Genomic DNA, 22490 nt, shown 5'->3' on the forward strand with positions numbered 1-22490 from the left:
TATCCTATATACAGTTTACATTACCATTTTAGATATCCTATATACTGTATACATTTTTTGGAATATTTTTTGGCATATATATAATTTAGGGTATAACACAGAATTTTAAGATTTGTACCTAGGTTGTGTTTTTAAGGGGCCTTTCTGGCATGATGAGTATCTGTTTTACATTCTTTTAAAAGTGAATAAAATCATAGTAGCGGGTGCAGCGGTGGGGATGGGAGGGCATCGAAGAAGGAAGATTTTGGTGAAAGGAGGACACAGCAGCACAAGGGACACAGCTCACTAAAGGTAAGTAATGTCACTTATGGTGATTTTTTATTTTATTTTTTGTTTAGTTTTAGGTAAACTTAGGCTTTAGCCCTGGTTCACAAGTGTTTGTATATATTTGTACTTATGTACAAATATGTATTTGTACATAATTTGTCATGAGATTTGACAGTTCAAAATTGCATGACAAGTTTCCCAAAGAACCATTAAAATCGATGTGACTCAAGTTGCAGCAACTTTGAAAAAGGTTCCTGCACTACTTTTTTGTGACGTTTTTTGTGACTTGCATTGACTTCTGTTAAATGAAATCGCAAGCTGCAATGAAATCGGAGGTCCAAATCGCACTGATCTATGGCTTTGAAATCACGCTGAACTAGCATGATTTCAAAGTCACACTGGTGTGAACCAAGACTTAAGAAACAAAAATGTATGAGACATAACGATTGCTTATTGTCTTAGGCATAGAAAACGCAAGATTGTGCCATACTGAGCCAACTTGTTATGGTTAAGAAACTCTGGATTATCTTGCTCTAAGCAAGCTTGCTTTGCCTTCTTCACAGAAGAAGGCATAGCAGGAATCTTCAAATTTTCTAAGCAAAGGGCCAGTTTACTGTCCTTGAGACTTTAGGGGGGCTGGACTGTGACCAGTGGGAGTAAAAATTTTCCTGGCGTCAGTGGGAGTAAAAATTTTCCTGGCGTCAGTGGGAGTAAACAGTGCATCTTTGGCATTAGGGGGAGTACACCATTGTTGGTGTCAGCAGGATGAATAGTGCCCCATCATAGGTGTCAATGGGAGAAATAATGCCCCGTTGTTTATGCCAGTAACAGGAATTATGCCCCATTGTTGGTGTCAGTGGGAGGAATAGTGGCTTGCATCAGTCTGTAGAAAAGTGCCCCAAGAGCTGGATAAAGGCAAGCAAAGGGCTGCATCCGGCCCCCGAGCTGCAGTTTAGAGATCACTGGTCTAGAGGGTTACATAAGTGAGTTTGGTTTGGGAATAATGAGTTGTATGTCATATGTTTAATCCGTTTCTTTGCATCGCAGATCACCGCCATTACTAGTAAAAAAAAAAAAATAAATAATAAAAATGCCATGAAAATAGAATAAATCTTTCCCATAGTTTGTAGATGCTATAACAAACCAGTCAATATACACTTTTTGCGATTTTTTTTTACCAAAAATATGTAGAGTAGTATCTATTGGCCTAAACTGATGAAGAAATTTGTTTTTTAAAAACATTTTTTGGTGATATTTATTATAGAAAAAGTAAAAAATATTGTGTTTTTTTCAAAATTGTCGCTCTTTTTTTGTTTATAGTGCAAAAAATAAAAACCGCAGAGGTGATCAAATATCACCAAAAGAAAGCTCTATTTGTGGGAAAAAAAAGGACCAAATTTTGTTTGGGTACAGCATTGCATGACCTCGCAATCGAAGGGGGTAAAATCTTCCGGGGCTGAAGTGGTGTTAAAGCACTTTAAATGCCACACAAGACATTTGATTTTTCTACAATTGATGCCATAAAACTACCCTCTCCTCAGACTGCAGTCCAAAGGTGTCTCTATTACTCCTTTATCCAGAAGGGAGACACCCTAAAGCCCCATACACATGATAGGAAAGTACAAACTTTCCCTTGGATTTTTGTACAAAGGGCGTTGGCCAGACGTTTGTCTTGCATACAGACGACAGGACTTTTCCAGCCAACTTTCAATAAATCACGTGGTTTTCAGCTCTTTACCACCACCCTTTGGTCAACTTCTGTATTGTTGTCTGATATTGTGTCAATCTCGCCCCTTTTATTGGCGAAATTGACACCTTGCGAGCCCGGGTTCACACTGGTGCGGGGATCCGACTTGGATCCCCGCCAATGCCAGGCACTGTGTTTGATATGAATCTTGAGGGGGAACTCCACGCCAAATTTTAAATAAAAAACCGGCATGGATTCCCCTCCAAGGGCATACCAGGCCCTTAGATCTGGTATGGATTTTAAGGGGAACCCCCTACGCCGAAAAAACAGCGTGGGGGTCCCCCCAAAATCCATACCAGACCCTTATCCGAGCACGTAGCCCGGCCGGTCAGGAAAGGGGGTGGGGACGAGCGAGCGCCCCCCCTCCTGAGCCGTACCAGGCCGCATGCCCTCAACATGGGGGGTGGGTGCTTTGGGGGAGGGGGCGCCCTGCGGCCCCCACCTCAAAGCACCTTGTCCCCATGTTGATGAGGACAAGGGCCTTTTTCCGACAACCCTGGCTGTTGGTTGTCAAGGTCTGCAGGCGGGGGCTTATCGAAATCCGGGAGCCCCCTTTAATAAGGGGGCCCCCAGATCCCGGCCCCCCACCCTATGTGAATGAGTATGGGGCACATGGTACCCCTACCCATTCACCTAGGGAAAACAGTGTCAATTAAAAAAACACACTACACAGGTTTTAAAAGTAATTTATTAGGCAGCTCCGGGGGTCTTCTTCCGACTTCGGGGGTTTTCTTCTGACTTCGGGGATCTTCTGCCAACTTCGGGGGTCTCTCAGGCCTCTTCTACCTCTCTCTGGTGTCGTCTCCGCGCTCTCTGGTTCTTCTCTGGTGCCTTCTTCCTTCTGCCAGACTTCTCTGCTATCTTCTGCTCTTTTGCAGCTCTTTTGCTAGCGGAGGAGCCCGGTCTTTTGTGACGTCTTCTTCCCTCTTCTCTTCCAGAGATGTTGACACGACGCTCTCTTCGGCTGTAATGCTGTCTGTGCGCTCTGCTATGACTTATATAGGGGGTGACCCCGCCCCCTATGACATCACAGTCCCGGGGCATAGGATGACATGACCACGCCCCCTTATGACCTCACAGTCCCAGCATGCCCCGGCAGGCCTATGCTGCAAGCTAGGCCTGTTTGTTTTGATCTGGGGGCTGGGAGTGTTTAGCAGTGGGTGTAACCACCTGTGCTCTAGTTCTGAGGCGCTTACCTTGCTTCCAGGGAGAATGTTCTGGAAGAGGGGCAGGGCCTAGGATTGGAGTGGCAGGCAGCTCTTGTGGGAGCCCTGACCAATCCCCAACTGGTATTGGCAAGGGGCGGGCCTCCTATATAAGCCGAGGTAACATGCCACTGGGGGGAGTTGTTGGCTGAGTGAAGTGGAGAATGGAATACTAGACAGCAGCAGGAGGGCACCCCCATCTGGGGGGGGCGTGCGCAGATCGCAGTAGGAGGCCCAGGGAGAACTGTGAGGGAACTTCGCCTTTACACGGTCATTGGAGATGTCCTTATCATCACACGGTCCTGAACCAGAGGGGCAGGTGAAGCTGTCGGAACATATGGTCCGGTCAAGTTCTCCATCAAGGACTCAGGGCAGAGAAAGGTTGGTGAGTGTACCACCGTGGAGGGCTGGATGTGCCAGGAAGTCTGTGAGAGAACTTTGCTTTTACATGGTCATTGACAAAGTCCTCATCATTACACGGTCAATGACGAGGAGTCCTGGATCAGAGGAGAGACTGTGGGGATATGTGTCAAACCGATGTAGCCTGGGGGCACAGGATTTGAAAGCTGGGCTAGATGGGAACAGTAGTCCACCATCCAACATGTGCTTCTAACCTACTAGGCCTCCGAGGAGAGGTGCTGCAGGCCTCTGGCCTAGTAGCACCGAGCAAACAGAGCCAGCTTAGGGAACTATTTACAGTGGGTCCTTCTTGCTTACAGAAGAAGATGTGGCATTTATAGTGCATTGAAAGAGTGATGTCCTCATCCTTACATGGTAATGATGGGGAAGTCTTGGAAACAATGGTCTGCAGGAGTTAAGCAGGTCTGCATGAAGATGCAGGAGAAAGGTCATAACAGTTAAATATGCACATCATCTCTTCAAGCTCTAACTATGTGCTAACCTGTGAAATCTACAAATATGATGGCAAAGTAAACTATTCTATGGGCATCCCATATACCTCTTTCCCCAACCAAGTTGTACCCCCCCCCCCCCCCCCAAATAAAAACAAAACCAGCAAAGGACTGTTCATTGTCTCTGCAAGTGATATATGGGAGTCTGGCAGCGGGGTAATAGGTGGATGTTTGTTACTAGTGGCAACTACATCGCTACAGATGGATCACAGAGTTTACCAGTCCCTTCCGATATAACAGCGTAGGAGCATTTGGCTTCTTCCAGTTTAGTAGGATAGCCTTCCCACCATAAAATAACCCTGTATTTAGCAAGGTGTGGTGTGCCAGAGAAGGAACCACTTCCTCTACGAAACCAAGGAGCCAAACCCTTGGGATTGGGACACTGAGGACCTCAGATATACAGGAGGTTATCCCAGACCAGAAACTCTGGATCTGCGAGCAACTCCAAAAAACATGTTCCGCATTGGCTGGGGAGAATGAACATCTCCAACATTCACCACTAGAGGAGGGATAAATATGTGACAACCTGGCTGGTGTATTATATTATAAATTTGATATAAGAACTTAAATTGGATCAGACGGTCCCTGGCAGATACTAAATGCTTGAAAGAGTGATCCCACATATCGTCCCAGTCTTCCCCCTGGATATCTGTGATTTCCCTCTCCCACCGTTCACGGCATCTGGATACCCCTGGAGATATTTCTTTAAATAGGGATTTGTACATTGTTGATAATGGTTTAATCAAATCCTCATTGGGCAAGAGGTCTTCTAGTGCCAAAGGGAGACATTCGACTCTTCGGCTACAGAACTGCGCCTTAAATGCATGGCGCAGCTGTAGATAGGGAAAGAAGTACGAGTTGGGTAAGTTGTGTCTTGCCTTCAATTGGTCAAAGGTTATGAGGTCACCCTCCCTGGTAATGTCTCCCATGGGATCCGGTATGGTGCAAAAATGAGGGAGACTTGGATTCATCCATAGGGGGGACTGATGGTGTAACTCCCACATAGCTAGGAGACACCAGGTTGGTGGTAGTTTCCCATGCCCTAACAGTCGCTTTCATTGACTCAGTTATTGGTAGACTGGATTTTGGGCCTCTGTACAGGTCCAGTCATAAGCTCTCGTATGACCCCAACTGTGCCGCTTCCAGGACTGTGGCAGAGTCCCCGTCATCTGCTAACAGCCAACACCTAGCAAAAACCATCTGGCCAGCCAGATAGTATTTTGGCCAGTCTGGGATTTCCAAAGCCCGCTGTCCCCAGGGTTCCTGAAGTACCTTAATGTTTATATGAGGTGACTGGGGGGACCACAAAAATGACCCTATGATACTATTCAGTTTTGAAATTATGCTCTGGGAATCCACAGAGGAGAATGACGTAAGAAGTATAAAATTACTGGCAAAATCTTAACTTTAATGAGGCTAATACGCCCCATAAAAGGTAAGGGCAACCGCTTCCAGACCTGGGTTCTTTGAGCTGAGTTACCAGCGGGAGAAGTTTAGTGGCATGTAATCTTGAATATTATCTTAACACCCAAATAAGTGATAGAGGAAACCCACCGCAGCGGTAGGCTGCTGTCCAGTAGGTTCTTTGCCAGTAGGTCCCACTGGTAGAATGGATGACTTGCCTCAATTCACCCGCGGGCCCGAAAAGGAGGCAAATGTGTTGAGTATTAATAGGGCCGCTTGGAGAGATGGCCCCGGGTCACTGAGGAATAGGAGCAAGTCATCATTGTACAAGGCTAGACATTCCTGAAAATTCCCCACCCGAATTGCTCCTACCTCTGTGGAGTGCCTGAGTGCCCTTGCCATGGGCTCCATCATTAAAGTGAAAAGAAACAGGGAGAGAGGGCAGCCCTGCCTAGTGCCCCTACTGCCCCTACCTATGGTAAAGAAATCAGAGACAGAGAACCCCAGCCGAATTGCAGTCCACGGGTCACTGTACAGCAGAGTGATCCAACAGTGGAAACCAGGACCGAAGCCCATATTTTCTAATACTTTATGCATGTATTGCCAATCAACAGAATCGAAAGCTCTTTCGTGTCTATAGTTACAATGACTTTGGCAGGGAAGTCCGGAGTATCCAGTTGCAGATGTGTGAACAACCTCCTCAAATTTGTGTCTGTCGACATCCCAGGCATGGACCCCTTCTGGTTCTGGACGCCGGGGAGGTGGAGGGGATATAAATAGATCCTTTTTCTCTGTAGACAGGCAGCGGCTGAGTCGGTAGCAGGGTGATACTTGATGCTTCAAATCGGTGAAAGGTAATTAAAGCTTAGATATTGGCGGGAACTACTAGAACTGGAAGCTAGCAGATTAGTTATGAAATGTCTTTTCTTTCCTGTTTGGTTAGGCTATTGATTAGGGTATCTGACAACTTGGAAGTTTTCTTCTGGGAAATAACCCTCAGATCTACTAACCGTTTGAAAGGATCATCTGTTATAATATCATCCAGTACCACGAGTTGGATCCCATATATGATTTCTGAGGTTTGAATATATTCATATATTTTTCTATGGTCAGAAAGATACTTTTGTTGATTGTTTTCTTGTTAATCTAAGCTCATCATGTATCCCCTTTTCTAGATAACCTTATGGGGCCTGTATGTCCTTCTCTGTGATACACCAGTTATCTCCGCATTTTTTCCATGTCCTTGAGACATCAGAGTTGCGACCTCTACACATAGGACATGTTCCACATTTCAGGTGGGGACACAGTGGGGGGGGGGACTCTTGGTCTAACTATCTGCAAGATTATTTAATTTTTGTTTTTGATGTGTTTAAAATATTGTTCCGAATATTAAATACTGATTTTAATATACTGTTTTTCACCTATAGTTACCATGCTATGCAGTGCTTGTTGGAAGTCTCCTGAGGAAGCCATTGTATGGCGAAACATGTAGAGCCAGAAGTCACTGCTGGTTACTCATGTTATGATTACTGTATGATGATACTGTGATGTTTTATACACGTTGTATAAATACATTTATATTTTTTATATATATTGTATTAGTAATTTTTTTGGCACCCTAAAAATCCCATATTCCCTCTCCTACCAATACCCATCTGGTCAATGTCCACCAAAGTCGAGATGACTTTGGCCAAATGGGATGCCAAAACGTTTGTGAGAATCTTCAGATCCATATTGAGTAATGCTATAGGACGATAGGAAGAACACCCCTGTGTGTCTTTGTTTCAAAAGTAGTACCATCATTGAAGCCGGTAAGGCCCCTTGATCCCAGCAATGAGCGAAAAGCATGTTCCATCTGGGTGCTAACTGTGTCATGTATAATTTACAGAAGTTACTGATACTAGCCAGATCAGGAACTGGGCCAAACACGGGTTTCTTATTTCAGGTATGCTAACCGGAGTTTTATGGTCGGCTACCAGGTTGGTCAATAGTTTGCCATTTTTGTCTCCTTCAGCAAAGATAGACTCTGCCCTCCACCTAGGCTATATTCAGTATGTGCAAGATTTGTATAATGCAGTGACAAAGTGCTCCACGTCCCCAACAGGGACACATAATTAGCCTCTGATGGAGAGTCGGCATGCATCCTCACACTCTCTTTGGCCAGGAGAAGCTCACCCTCCTGGTTGTGTTCTTTCCTGGCTGCCTTTATTGCAGAGATACACTCTCCCCGTGCCACTGCCTTAAATGCATCCCCCACCAATGGCGGCTTGGTCAAGTCCGCATTGGTTAACCAGCATGTTTCAATGAAGGGTTGTATTTGGGAGACCACCTGATCCTCCAGCAACCATCCCAGTTTCCAACCTCCCCTCCTCCCTTCCGGATGGGAAAGTTAAGGTGATAAAGAGTGGGTTGTGATCCGGGGTTCCCCCAGCCAAATATTCTGAATCCTGTAAGTACATTAACATGGGAGCATTGCCAAACATCAAATCAATTCTAGCTGATGATTAATGCTTGGAGGATACATGAGAATAAGACGTGTCCTTTGGGTGCTTCCAACGCCACAGTTCAGTCAGGCCTGCCATAGATACCCAGGAGCAAAGGTCTACCGAGGCTGACCTAGTGGCTTTGGAGGAGTCCAATACAGGGTCCAAAATGCCATTGAAATCCCCCATGAGTAGCATAGGGAGGTGGATATAAGGTGCTAGTGTAACCATCAAGTCATACAGTAATTTCGCTTGGAAAGGAGGGGGTAAGTATATGTTTACCAGCAATATTTTATAGTAAAAGATGTCCAGTATCACTGCCACATATCGACCCCCCTGATCCGTAATCACCTGGTGGATTGTACATGGAACAGCCTTTTAGACCAGAATTGAGACCCTCCTAGCATATGTGGAATATGTAGAGTGAAATGCCTTTTGAATCTAGGGCCTGGATTTACTTTACTCCCCTCCAGGTGAGTCTCTTGCAGGAGGACGATATGTGGCTTAACCTGTTTAAGATATTGGAACACTGCTGGCCTCTTAAATTTGTTGTTCAAACCCCTTACATTCCATGATACTACCTTAATCCTACTATCCACTGAAAGAATTAAAAGTGCATGAAAACCAGGGAAACTCAGCTAGTGACCAGGAAGTAAGTTGGTAAAACTCACATAGAGACTTGCAATTCCTGGATACAATTGGTGCATTATTTGCATAGAAAGTATGGTGCTGGTCAGTCAACCCCCCCCCTGCTGTTATACCAGAAACAAACAAACTAAAAAGATAACCAACAATTGTCCAGTATGCAGCTTGATTCCAGAAACTAAAAAACCTGGAAGAATTCAACCTTAAGTGTCAAAAGTTCGGCATTTCTAGATGAAATAGATAGATCATCTTTCACATTATACAAAAAATTGGGCTAACTTTAGTGTTTTCTTATTTTTTTTCCAAAAAAATTGCACTTGTAAGACCGCTGCGCAAATACGGTATGACATAAAGTATTGCAACAATCTCCATTTTATTTTCTAGGGTCTCTGCTAAAAAAAAAAAAATATTCTAAGTAATTTTCTTGTAAAAAACTGTGATTTTAACTGTAAACAACAGTATCAGAAAAGGCCTGATCCTTAAGGTGGAGGTCCGCCCACCGCTGCAAAAAATTAAAAGCCAGCAGCTGCACATACTGCAGCTGCTGACTTTTAATAATCGGACACTTACCTGTCCTGGAGACCAGCAATGTCGGCACCGCAGCTGATGTTTCCATCAGCTGTCGGGTGCATGCCGCCTCCATTGCGAGTAAGGGAACCCGGCAGTGAAGCCTTACAGCTTCATGCCGGGAACCCTACTGCGCATGCGCGAGGCTCCGCTCCTCTCTCCTACTGGACTGGCGGCTGGGGAAGGAGGAGGGAGGAGGAGGGAGCCCGGGCGGTGACGTCAATGAGGCTCCCGGAAGTGGAACAGGATACCTGTGAAAGGCAGGTACCCTGTCCCCCCTCCCACCTGAAAGATGCAAATTGTGGCATCAGAGGGGGGGAGGAGTACAACGAGTGGAAGTTCCACTTTTGGGTGGAACTCCGCTTTAAGTGGTTAAAGCTGAATTCCAGGTATAATCTAATGTAAGTATGTAGTATGCTCTATAACTAGCCGGTCCCCGTTAAATGCTGGAAACCACTGCTATTACAGTGATTGCTGCTAGCTTCCAGGTCCTGTGCCAAGCAGCTGCCCTGCTGCTTACTGAACACAGGAGGTCACTTTCTTGGCATGGGTGCCATTTGGAGTAAACCTTGCTTTTTCTCAATGAAAGAGAAATCTTTCAGCTGGGAAACTGGTTCTGGTGACATCTGGGGATTCCCTCACTTTGGAGGGATTTCCTTTCACTTCCTGTTTTAGCTTTGGGACAGGAAGTGAAAGGTAATCTACCAAATGGGACAAACCCAAAGCCACAAGTGTATTATATTATAGCTTACCAGTCATCTTTTTGTATAAATTAAAAAAACTTTAATGCAACCTCATGTGTATTTCGTCCAAGGTACCGAGATAATCGGTTTTCTCTTCATTTCATAATAATAATGATAATAGTTTCGGAGACTGTAAGGGAAATTGTCTCCTTTTCAATTTATATTACCAGTCATTAGATGTGGCAGCTGCATCAGTTTACTTTTCTTTTCTTTTCTTTTTTCTGTTTTCACCTGGTGATCTGGCCAATAACATACCTCATGTATTAGGTGAGACATAACTCTGGAGGAATGGACACAGGAAGCACAGCAGACATCACCACTGTCAGTCTGCTGTGGGAGTGGAAGGGAGTGTTGAGGGAGTGGGAGGGGAAGGGACTCCAGCTCTCTCTTTTATAACCGGCACAGCAAAGAGTTGTTTTACTTTTTGGAATAAAGGTTTTGCATGAATAAATAAAAGCTGATCATTTTATTCAACCGCGTCAGTGTTACAAGGTTTGTCTCATTTTTTTTTTTTTTTTAAATTAGGAATGGCGGTGATCTGCGATTTTTATCGTGACTGCGACATTATGGCGATATACAAAAAAATATTTTTTGAATATGTTCAGGTGTTTTTAGCCTTGCAGGATAAATGTAATTCTTGAATGTGTGCGCTGTAATCTGTTTTGTACTGTTTGTTGGTCTTATAGCAGCACCATCTTGAATTTAAACGCATTTTAGGGTATGGCCCCCAAATATTTTTTTGTATATTGTTGTAGACCCTGACCAGGTTTTTTGGGCTGGAACACCCCTCCCCCTCCTCATTACCTCATATTAGTGGCCACCAGTGTATAGGAGGAATCCCTTCAGTTCTCCCATGTAGAGGAGTTTGGCTCCCATGGTTGAGACGCAGGATGTTTCATTCTATTACTAGGGTAGGACCCACTAATTCGGGGTACTTTGTCGCAGTAAGTTGGCTTAGCACTATATGACCATATAGTGTGACCAAACCCCCGTATTTTTTTGAGTATGTTCAGGTGTTTTTAACTAGCCTTGCAGGATAAATGTCATTCTTGAATGTGTGCGCTGTAATCTGTTTTGTACTGCAACATTATGGCGGACACATCGGACAGCTTTGACACATTTTTGGAACCATTCACATTTATACAGTGATCAGTGCTATAAAAATGCATTGATTATTGTGTAAAGGACGCTGGCAGGGAAGGGGTTAAACACTAGGGGGTGATCAAGGGGTTAAGTGTGTCCTAGGGAGTGATTCTAACTGTGGGGGGAAATGTCTCACTAGAACATGACAGAGATCACCGCTCCCGATGACTGGGAGCAGTAGATCTGTCATGTTGCTAGGCAGAACAGGGAAATGCCTTGTTTACATACATACATGACATTGTGGGCCCCCTGGCGAACATCGAGTGGAAATGCCGCAATTTAAAGGGGACGTTCCTGTACGCCCATTTGCCCAGCCGTGCCGACGTATATATAAATAAATACAATAAAAATAGCATTCTGCGCTGGTCGGCAAGGGGTTAGCCTTTTTTTTTTTTAATCTCCTTTAAAGGGGTGTGGCAGGGGGCGTGTCCTATGCCTACATACATTTGCTAGTAGGTGTCCCTCATTCCCATCTCAAAATGTTGGGAGGAATGCTGGTAATAGGTCAGTGCTGGTACTCCAGCCCCATCACAACTGATCAGGACAATGATTGCCTACGGCCTATACTGCACTTTGTTCATTAGTAGTGAATGACAATGTTCTGGAAATCACACCGTGCCAGCCACTGTCACAGAGCTCCACCCCCATACCCGCCCCTCCCTATACACCACATGTATAGTGCGCTCCGCCCCCCGCACACACGCTGCTCTCTGCCTGTCACATGTGGCAGTGTCCGCATCCTCAGACTGTCAGTAAAGTTCGATTGAGTTCCCAGCCATGACGGGAAATGTAGTCTCGCGAAGGAGCCTGGGAAATGTAGTGTCAGTGTGCAGCGGACTTGTGCAGACTGGAAGCGTGTCAGAGTCCGAGAAGACACAGAGGAGTGAGTATGGGGGGAACTCGGGGGGGACAGGGAGAGAAGGGGAATGACCATAGGAGGTGCAGGGGGGTTTCCTGGGTAGGTAATGACTATAGGGGGCACCTGAGGTAATGATAAAATTGAGGGGCACCTGAGGTGGTGCTGACCCTGGCATTGTACAGGTGGGGGTGTCATGCAGTGTAGGGGGTGTGCAGACAATACACTGGAGGGAGCTGGGTACACGCTGGCTACATTGGGTATATACTGGGCATATACTGGGTACATACTGGGCATATACAGGGTACACACTGGGTACATACTGGGCATATACAGTGTACACACTGGGTACACACTGGGTACACACTGGGTATATACTGGGTACATACTGGGTACATACTGGGCATATACAGGGTACACACTGGCTACATACTGGGCATATACAGGGTACACACTGGGTACATACTGGGCATATACAGGGTACACACTGGGTACATACTGGGCATATACAGGGTACACACTGGCTACATACTGGGCATATACAGGGTACACACTGGGTACATACTGGGCATATACAGGGTACACACTGGCTACATACTGGGCATATACAGGGTACACACTGGGTACATACTGGGCATATACAGGGTACACACTGGCTACATACTGGGCATATACAGGGTACACACTGGCTACATACTGGGCATATACAGGGTACACACTGGCTACATACTGGGCATATACAGGGTACACACTGGGCACATACTGGGTACACATTGGGTACACATGGCACAGCAGACAGAGGAGAGGACAATTCTATGTACAGGGAATGCATAGAGGAGTAATACACATGGGGGGGGGGGGGTGTGATAGATTTGGGGGTGTTCTATCCAGAGAGACCATTTCTAATTACAGAATCTCTGACCATTTATAGTGTCCACACACAATGATCCGGGTGATTCTTCATATTATACCCTCAGATCTGTGAATTATTATTAGGACACATATTGAGGGGAATTGAATAAAGTCTCTGCACCACTTCTCTGGCGTTAGGTGAGTTCACACGGATGCATCACATCAGATTCTCACAGGAATCTCACCACATTCCTGTGTAAATGCCATTTGAGCCCATTTATTTTCTAATCGCATCGGCTCGATAAGACGCAAGCACCTTTTTTTTTTTTTTTTTGGGCTGCACTGTAATTGTATCACACAGGTGTTTATACCCATGCGATCCGATTCTAGCAAATGCACCACGATCTGCAACCTGCTTCTGGGGTGTTGTTGATCTTCAATTTACAGCCACAGCACATCGTGTATTGTGCCAATTCAAAGTATCAGAGACACTTTTCGTTCTGACTGTGACTTCTTGCACCTAATCGGGGAGTTGTGCAATGCTTGCTTGGAATGAACCACTTTTTTGTCTAAGTTTAACCACTTGTTTACTGGGCACTTAAACCCCCCTCCTGCCCAGACCAATTTTCAGCTTTTAGCGCTGTCACACTTTGAATGACAATTGTGCGGTCATACAACACTGTCCCACAAATAGAGCTTTCTTTTGGTGGTATTTGACCACCTCTGGGTTTTTTTATTTTTTTGTTAAAAAAATTAAAAAAGACCGAAATTAAAAAAAAAAACAAAAAAAAAACACAAAACCGTTTTATATTTTGTTATTAAATTTTGCAAACTGGTAATTTTTCTCCTTCATTGATGTACGCTGATGAGGCTGCACTGATAGACTGCACTGATGGGCACCGATAGGCTGCATTGATGGGCATATGGAGAGTGATGGATGAAGGGCGCGTGATCAGTTGCTCACATCAAAAATAATAATACAAAAAAGATGCGGCGCTAAGGACAAATATAGTGAATATGATACAATAACCAAAATATTAGTGCAAATTGAAAATTACATAATACAATGTCCCAAAACTAATGGGATAGATAGATAGAATCCAAGGCAAAACAAAGAGTCCGTGATAAATCAAGAAAGAGTGCAAAAAGGGGCCCTAGCAGAGATGAGGGTGCAGTGGAGAGAATCTTCCGTAGTTCCTCACACCCGAGGTGAAATATCAAATATGCTCACCAGATCCCGTTGACCGCCATTACAGCGGTCAAAGACAGCACAGGGAATTTCGGGGCTCCCCACAACCTCAGCTCAATATTCCCGAAGAGCGACAGATGGTATCTCAGGATTCAAGAAGAGAAAGGAAAACCATCGCATAATATAGTCTGCACAGTCGTTTTATTAAAAGAATTGCACTTATAAATTCTCGTGGTAAAAACAGCATGTCACGTACGGCTGACAATCTGCGCCTCCGTCTGCTGCCTCCGCCTTCCTGGTTCGTGTAAGCCCTACACAGAGTACGGACGTGGTGACGTCATAGGCTCCTCCCTACGCGTTTCGTCACTAGCGGACGTCGTCTGGGGATTGGCCGTACGTGACATGCTGTTTTTACCACGAGAATTTGTAAGTGCAATTCTTTTAATAAAACGACTGTGCAGACTATATTATGCGATGGTTTTCCTTTCTCTTCTTGAATCCTGAGATACCATCTGTCGCTCTTCGGGAATATTGAGCTGAGGTTGTGGGGAGCCCCGAAATTCCCTGTGCTGTCTTTGACCGCTGTAATGGCGGTCAACGGGATCTGGTGAGCATATTTGATATTTCACCTCGGGTGTGAGGAACTACGGAAGATTCTCTCCACTGCACCCTCATCTCTGCTATGGCCCCTTTTTGCACTCTTTCTTGATTTATCACGGACTCTTTGTTTTGCCTTGGATTCTATCTATCTATCCCATTAGTTTTGGGACATTGTATTATGTAATTTTCAATTTGCACTAATATTTTGGTTATTGTATCATATTCACTATATTTGTCCTTAGCGCCGCATCTTTTTTGTATTATTATTTATGGTGGGATTTGGAGACTAGATCTTGATGCAGGCTGCTTAGTTTTCATCACATTGTATTTTTGGTTCACCTTAAGCGCAGCTTTTATTTTTGTTTTTGCTCACATCAAAAAGTATAAAATTTATTCAAATGAAAAAGCCAATAAAGGCAAATAAAAGCGATTAAATAATGCCAATACTACGTATCAATACAAACAGGTAACAAAATATAAAAAAAATGGAGATTTAAAGATAAAAATGGGTTAAAAGTATCATGAGCCCATATTGAGGCGGGTGTTTAGAGTTGGCTGACGCGTTTCGAGGATAACCTCTTCACCAGAGCCTTTGAGAACCAGGGCGCAGTCTCTATGGGCCAGTGGGCCAAAATCTGTACATCAACATAATGGCTGGTTGGAAAAGATGGCCTGAAATGGGGAATATGGTTTTCTGTGTTCTATCTATCTATCTATCTATCTATATATATATATATATATATATATATATATATATATATATATATATATATATACACACACACATAACCAAGCACACACGTATGCACAGACAATATAAATATAAAAATTATTAAACTTATATATATAAATAAATAAGGATAATACAGGACAGCAGGAGGACGCAGACAGGCTGAATAATCTCCCTTTCATCCAGCCAGTGACAGGTACACAGCCCCTCTATTCATTCAGCTATATGCCATGATGTGTCTGCTTGTCAGTGTCCTGAGGGATCTCTCTCCCCCAGGTCACAATTCTGGTTTGTTTTAATACAGTGCTTCCTCTCTCCCTCACCCCTCCCTCAGGTTCACACCATCCTACAATCCCTTCTCTACAAATTTAAAGGAGAACACACACACCTTCTACTACCACATAGGTAGGTGTGTTTTCATATGACAAGTTACCAGTTTGTCATCTCCCTACTTACCTTTTCCACTTACCAACATATATGTCGTTTTATTTAAAATAACACCTTAAAAAAACAACACCCTTAGGTCATACCTATTTACTTATCCATATATATATACATATATATTATGACTTTCTTGTTTACTACTTCAAGGTCTACCATTGACCACTCATCTATGTTATTTTTGGACACCGAATCCCCTACCAAATTCCGATAGATATTATACCTTTTACCAATTCTCTGTACACATATGTGTTTCCCGTCTATTATATCCATCTATTGATTTATGTATTTATATCCACTTATTGATTTATGCATTTTTACTCACCATGCGTTTCCTGTGTTGCACTTTCTTGCCATGTGCTCCATACTGTATTTCTAGCTGGAATTTTGTCTCTCTATATATTTATTTTTATATAATTTTTATATTTATATTGTCTGTGCATACGTGTGTGCTTGGTTGTGTGTGTGTGTGTATATATATATATATATATATATATATATATATATATATATATATATATATATATATTAATATATTTTTTTTTTTTTCATATTTTTTCTGATTTCTGCTCCACCTAGAACGCTTATACGTGGACTGGTATGGAACACAGAAAACCATATTACCCGTTTCAGGCCATCTTTTCCAACCAGCCATTATGTTGATGTACAGATTTTGGCCTACTGGCCCATAGAGACTGCGCCCTGGTTCTCAAAGGCTCTGATGAAGAGGTTATCCTCGAAACGTGTTAGCCAACTCTAAACACCCGCCTCAATATGGGCTCATGATACTTTTAACCCATTTTTATCTTTAAATTTCCATGTTTTTTATATTTTGTTACCTGTTTGTATTGATACGTAATATTGGCATTATTTAATTGCTTTTATTTGCCTTTATTGGCTTTTTCATTTGAATAAATTTTATACTTTTTGATGTGAGCAACTGATCACGCGCCCTTCATCCATCACTCTCCATATAGCCTCACCTGACCATCCCGGGGTCATTTTCTGGGCAGCGGGACATGCAACACCATCTATTTCAGCTTTGCTATAATTTCACAATACTACTTTTCTCAAACCCAAACAGACCCTCACAAGCGCAGGAGTAATCTTTCCTTGTCCACAATTTGCACTGATGGGCACTGATGAGGTGGCACTGATGGGTGTTGATTGGTGACACTGAAGGGTTCTAATAGGTGGCACTGATATCAGTGCCCTACAGTGCAAGCTAGGTGGCAGTGATGGACACTGGTAGGTGACACTGATAGGCAGCACTGCTAGGTGGCACTGATTGGCACCATTGGTGGGCATTGATAGGTGGCAGTGATTGCTGGCACTGTTATGCACTGATTTGTGGCACTGTGGGCAGTGGCAGGTGACACTAGTGGGCACAGATGAGATGGCTGTGCATCTTCCTCTTCGGGACCGATGTCCCTTGCACAGAATCTGGTGATCGGCTTTTTTTTCTCCTTGCGCTGTCAGCACCCACCCCCCCATGTTGAGGACATGTGGCCTGGTATGGTTCAGGAGGGGGCGCTTGCTTGTCCCCACTCCCTTTCCTGACTTGCCAGGCTGTGTGCTTGGATAAGAGTCTGGTATGGATTTTGGGGGGGTACGCCCTTAAAATCTCCCTTTAAAATCATTAATCATTAAAACATAGATTTTCACACGTCATGCAACATGAGCTCCCAATGTCAGAGTGTTTGTCGTACCAGTGTGAACCCAGCCTGAAAGCCAATTGCAGGCTCTAAAAAAAATAAAAATAAAGAATGTGTGTGTGTATTAACATGGACATTCACTGTATTGTTCATTTAAGCACAAGAGACTCCATTTTGTTCGCACTGATGAAATGTGTTCTGTCGTGTTGGCCCCGCCCCATTTTCGGCTCTATTATCAGCGTGTTTTCTCTTTCGGCAAAGTGCCGAAAACTCCATTTTCGGACGAAATTCCTGTGCATCCCTAAAAAAAAAAAAAAAAAAAATATATGTGTGTGTGTATATATATATATATATATATATATATATATATATATATATATATATATATTTTTTTTTATTATGTGTGTATATATAATATAAATTTCTCCTAAGGATGGTAAATGGTTAAAGAGAAGCTTCATTCTACTTAGGTAAAACTACTTTCCATTTCTTTAATATATGTCCCTGTATGATCCCACAGGATCTTGCCCGCATGAACAGACATACAACAAGTATTTGGGCTCACTGAGACACTGCCTCCTGTGATGTGTCATGTGGACATCCCAGGAGGCAGCAAGTGACCAATCCCTACATCATCCTCACCGTGTTGAGGAATCAAGAAGTGGCAGGTTGCACCACTATATAGGACGAAAAAAAAAGGTAATTAAGGGGAGGAAGATAATTTAATGGTTGAAATTCTGCTTTAAGCTCTGTAAACAACTGACATTGTTCAGCAATGATGCAATGCACCTGCTGGCTGAATAGAAGGGTTTAATATCCATTTGTGCAAGAATGGATTAGCAATTCTGATAAAGTTTTCCTGATGTGTGTTTTTTCTCTTAATTGCAAAGGTTTAATGTGTAGATGGCTTCAGACTGTGAAAGAGATGAAGAGCCTAAACCTCCAAATGAAGATCTGCAGTCTTCTGTTGATGAACCACAGTCTGCATCAGATGTTCAGTCCACCTTACCTGGTGATGACCAGCGATGGAAGTGTCTGCTATTTTATCTATGTTTTTATGGCTTCATGAACCAACTACGTCCTGGAGAAAGCTTTATCACACCATACCTACTGAGCCCAGAACGGAATTTTACCAAAGAGCAGGTACTTCACAGAATATTAGTATTTTTATTTTTTTAATACTGTATGTATATTTAGGGCTTGTTCACACATTGTGGTGACCTGCAATTTTCTGCACTGCACTGCATCAATGCAGGCCACCGCTAGGACCCATAGAAAACCATTGTTTTCACACTGCAACACAGGCGGTTCAGTGAGCTGAAATAAGCTGCAGACATATAGCATTTTACTGCAGAGCACCATGCTACTCTATAGAGACATGTATGAAGCGTCACTTGGTGACATTTCAAAAAATTCATTCGTTTTAAAGTGGCACTGGGCTCAAGGACTTTTTGAATACACTCTCGGATGCAATATCGGTCAGTAGCATGTGTACATTTAAGCCAACTTGTCTGCTTATTGTTGGTCCAGTGTACATGATAGGGGCGAATGTGAAGCCTTCCGATTACTTCCACAAGTGCCACAGCATGATCATCTTGGGCTCTGCACGGTGGACCTGGGACAAGCATGGCAGCTCCTGCTGGATGGGGGGGGGGGGACCAGTGGCCTCTACCTCCTGTTACTGACCTGGAAACGACATGTCTGACAACATCATTTCATTTCCGTTGTGTTTTAGTATTGGATACTGGAGATAGGTAAGGATAGATATACCGTATTTATCGGCGTATAACACGCGCCCCAAGTTTAGGAGGGAATTTTAAGGAAAAAAACTTTTAGGAGGGAAGTTTAAGGAAAAAAAACTTACATTTAAATGCCCATCAATGCAGCCTTATCGTGTCCATCTGCAGCCTTGTCAGTGTCATTGCAGCCTTTTCAGTGTCAGTGCAGCCTTGCCCCAGTGTCCATTGCAGCCTTGTCAGTGCAGCATTGCCCCAGTGCAGCCTTGCCCCCAGTGGTCAGTGCAGCCTTGCCCCCAGTGTCCATTACAGGCTTGGACAGATCGCCGCCGACATACACAAAGCGTGTAGTTTTAAATATGGCGCCATGGAGTTCGGAGGGACTCGGCGGAGCTGAACGAGCGCCGCCGAGAACACAGTGACTGGGCGGAGCCGAGATACACATAGCCGAGGGTTCTCGGCTCTTCTCGGCGCCGTTCACAGTCACGCCCAGTCCCTATGATAGACATAGCACACGTTCAATGGTGGGACTGGGCGTGACTGTGAACGGCGCCGAGAACCCTTGGCTATGTGTATCTCGGCTCCGCCCAGTCACTGTGTTCTCGGCGGCACTCGTTCAGCTCCGCCGAGTCCCTCCGAATTCCGCGGCGCCATATTTAAAACTACACGCTATGTGAATATCGACGGCGATCGTGGCGATCGCTCCGATAGATCACAAAATTGCGGTGATCGGCGTATAACACGCACCCAGGATTTCCCCCTGATTTTAAGGGGAAAAAAGTGCGTGTTATACGCCGATTAAATATGGTGTATATATATAGTACATAATACACCCCTCACATTTTTGTAAATATTTTTTTATATCTTTTCATGTGACAACACTGAAGAAATGACACACATCAATTCATGTCTAAACCACTGGCAACAAAAATGAGTACACCCCTAAGTGAAAATGTCCAAATTGGGCCGGATTAGCCATTTTCCCTCCCCAGTGTCATGTGACTCGTTAGTGTTACAAGGTCTCAGGTGTGAATGGAGAGCTGGTGTGTTAAGTTTGGTTTTATCGCTCATTCACTGGAAGTTCAACATGGCACCTCATGGCAAAGAACTTGCTGAGGATCTGAAAAAAAGAATTGTTGCTCTACATAAAGATGGCCTAGGCTATTGCCAAGACCATGAAACTGAGCTGCAGCATGGTGGCCAAGACCATACAGCGGTTTAACAGGACAGGTTCTACTCAGAGCAGGACTCGCCATGGTTGACCAAAGAAGTTGAGTACATGTGCTCAGCGTTATAGCCAGAGGTTGTCTTTGGGAAATAGACATATGAGTGCTGCCAGCATTGCTGCAGAGGTTGAAGGGGTGGGGGGGGGGGTCAGTCTGTCAGTGCTCAGACCATACGCCGCAGACTGCATCAAATTGGTCTCCCAGAAGGAAGCCTCTTCTAAAGATCATGCCCAAGAAAGTCTGCAAACAGTTTGCTGAAGACAAGCTGACTAAGGACATGGATTACTGGAGCCATGTCCTGTGGTTTGATGAGACCAAGATAAACTTATTAGGTTCAGATGGTGTCAAGTGTGTGTGGCAGCAACCAGGTGAGGAGTACAAAGACAAGTGTGTCTTGCCTGCAGTCAACCATGGTGGTGGGAGTGTCATGGTCTGGGGCTACCTGAGTGCTGCCGGCACTGGAGAGCTACAGTTCATTGAGGGAACCATGAATGCCAACGTGTACTGTGTCATACTGAAGCAGAGCATGATCCCCTCCCTTTGAAGCCTGGGCCTCAGGGCAGTATTCCAACATAACGAGTCCAAACACAGCTCCAAGACGACCTCTGCCTTGTTAAAGAAGCTGAGGGTAAAGGTGATGGACTGGCCAAGCATGTCTCCAAACCTAAACCCTGTTGAGCATCTGTGGGGTATTCTCAAACGGAAGGTGGAGGAGCGCAAGGTCTCTAACATCCACCAGCTCGGTGATGTCATCATGGAGAAGTGGAAGAGAACTCCAGTGGCAACCTGTGAAACTCTGGTGAACTCCATGCCCAAGAGGGTTAAAGTGGTTGTAAACCGACGAAAAAAAAAAAAAAAAAACCTGCAAGACAAAGGCATAATGAGCTAGTATGCATAGCAGACCTGGCACACTGTGTTTATTTCCGGGTAGTTATTTCCGGGTATCGTGGGTTCTGGTGCTGTGATTGGCCGGAGCTGCGATGATGTCACTCCTGTGCGGGAACCGCCGGTAACGGCACATCAGCTGAAGAAACGACACGCGTGGTCCATTTCCTCTGTGCTTGTACCGATGATGTGGACACATGCTGATACAGTAGATATCTCCTAAACCGTGCAGGTTTAAGAGATTTAGGAGATATCCATGGTACCTACAGGTAAGCTTTATTATAGGCTTGACTAGTCAAAAGTGGTCTGTAAGGGCTTACAACCACTTTTAAGGCAGTGCTGGAAATGAATGGTGGCTGCACAAAATATTGACACTTTGAGCCCAATCTGGACATTTTTACTTAGGGGTGTGTTCACTTTTGTTGCCAGTGGTTTAGACATTAATGGCTGTGTGTTGAGTTATTTTAAGGGGGCAACAACTTTACACTGTTACAGCTGTACACTCACTACTTTACATTGTAACAAAGTGTCATTTCTTCAGTGTTGTCACATGAAAAGATATAATAAAATATTTACAAAAATGTGAGAGGTGTTCTCACTTTTGTGAGATACTGTATAGACATACACTCTATATTACCGAAAGTATTGGGACACCTGCCTTTAAGCGCACGTGAACTTTAATGGCATCCCAGTCTTGGTCCGTAGGGTTCAATGTTGAGTTTGCCCACCCTTTGCAGCTATAACAGCTTCCACTCTTCTGGGAAGGCTGTCCACAAGGTTTAGGAGTGTGTCTATGGGAATGTTTGACCATTCTTCCAGAAGCGCATTTGTGATGTTAGGCACTGATGTGGATGAGAAGGTCTGGCTCGCAGTCTTTGCTTTAATGCATCCCAAAGGTGTTCTATCGGGCCACGTACACAGGATGGTAACCCATTTAATTAGAGAATTCTTGTCTATTGGTTACTCTGGGCTGCTGCACTTCACTCTGTCTCATTAGTAATGGGTGAGAACCTCTCCTGTTGTAATGTGTCTTGTCTACCTTTCTTGATGTTGCAGAGCAGTGATTTCAGTGAACTGTAATCAGGATATTTGGCCAACATGCACAAAGACTTTCTTGCATACTTTACTTACTGAGGAATGTTATAAGCTGCTGTGAAAGCATGTGAACTGTAACCTTTGTCCGTTCTTTTAAAACCAGACTTCAG

The 22490-nt window shown here is 44.1% G+C and overlaps 1 protein-coding gene across 2 annotated transcripts in view; it reads left to right on the forward strand.

The window, feature by feature from the left end:
- Nucleotides 1-11844: 11844 nt before the first annotated feature.
- The window catches only part of SLC19A1 (solute carrier family 19 member 1), a 40163-nt gene continuing 29517 nt past the window's right edge, over nt 11845-22490 (forward strand). For both annotated transcript variants that reach the window (XM_073633726.1, XM_073633727.1), the window contains exons 1-2: nt 11845-11998; nt 18329-18581. In XM_073633726.1, the coding sequence (XP_073489827.1) occupies nt 18342-18581 (240 nt within the window). In that variant the 5' untranslated portion in view covers nt 11845-11998; nt 18329-18341. The remainder of the gene's footprint in view (nt 11999-18328; nt 18582-22490) is intronic.

This window comes from Aquarana catesbeiana, linkage group LG06 (genome assembly GCF_042186555.1).
Source record: "Aquarana catesbeiana isolate 2022-GZ linkage group LG06, ASM4218655v1, whole genome shotgun sequence".
Classification (NCBI taxonomy): Eukaryota; Metazoa; Chordata; class Amphibia; order Anura; family Ranidae; genus Aquarana; species Aquarana catesbeiana.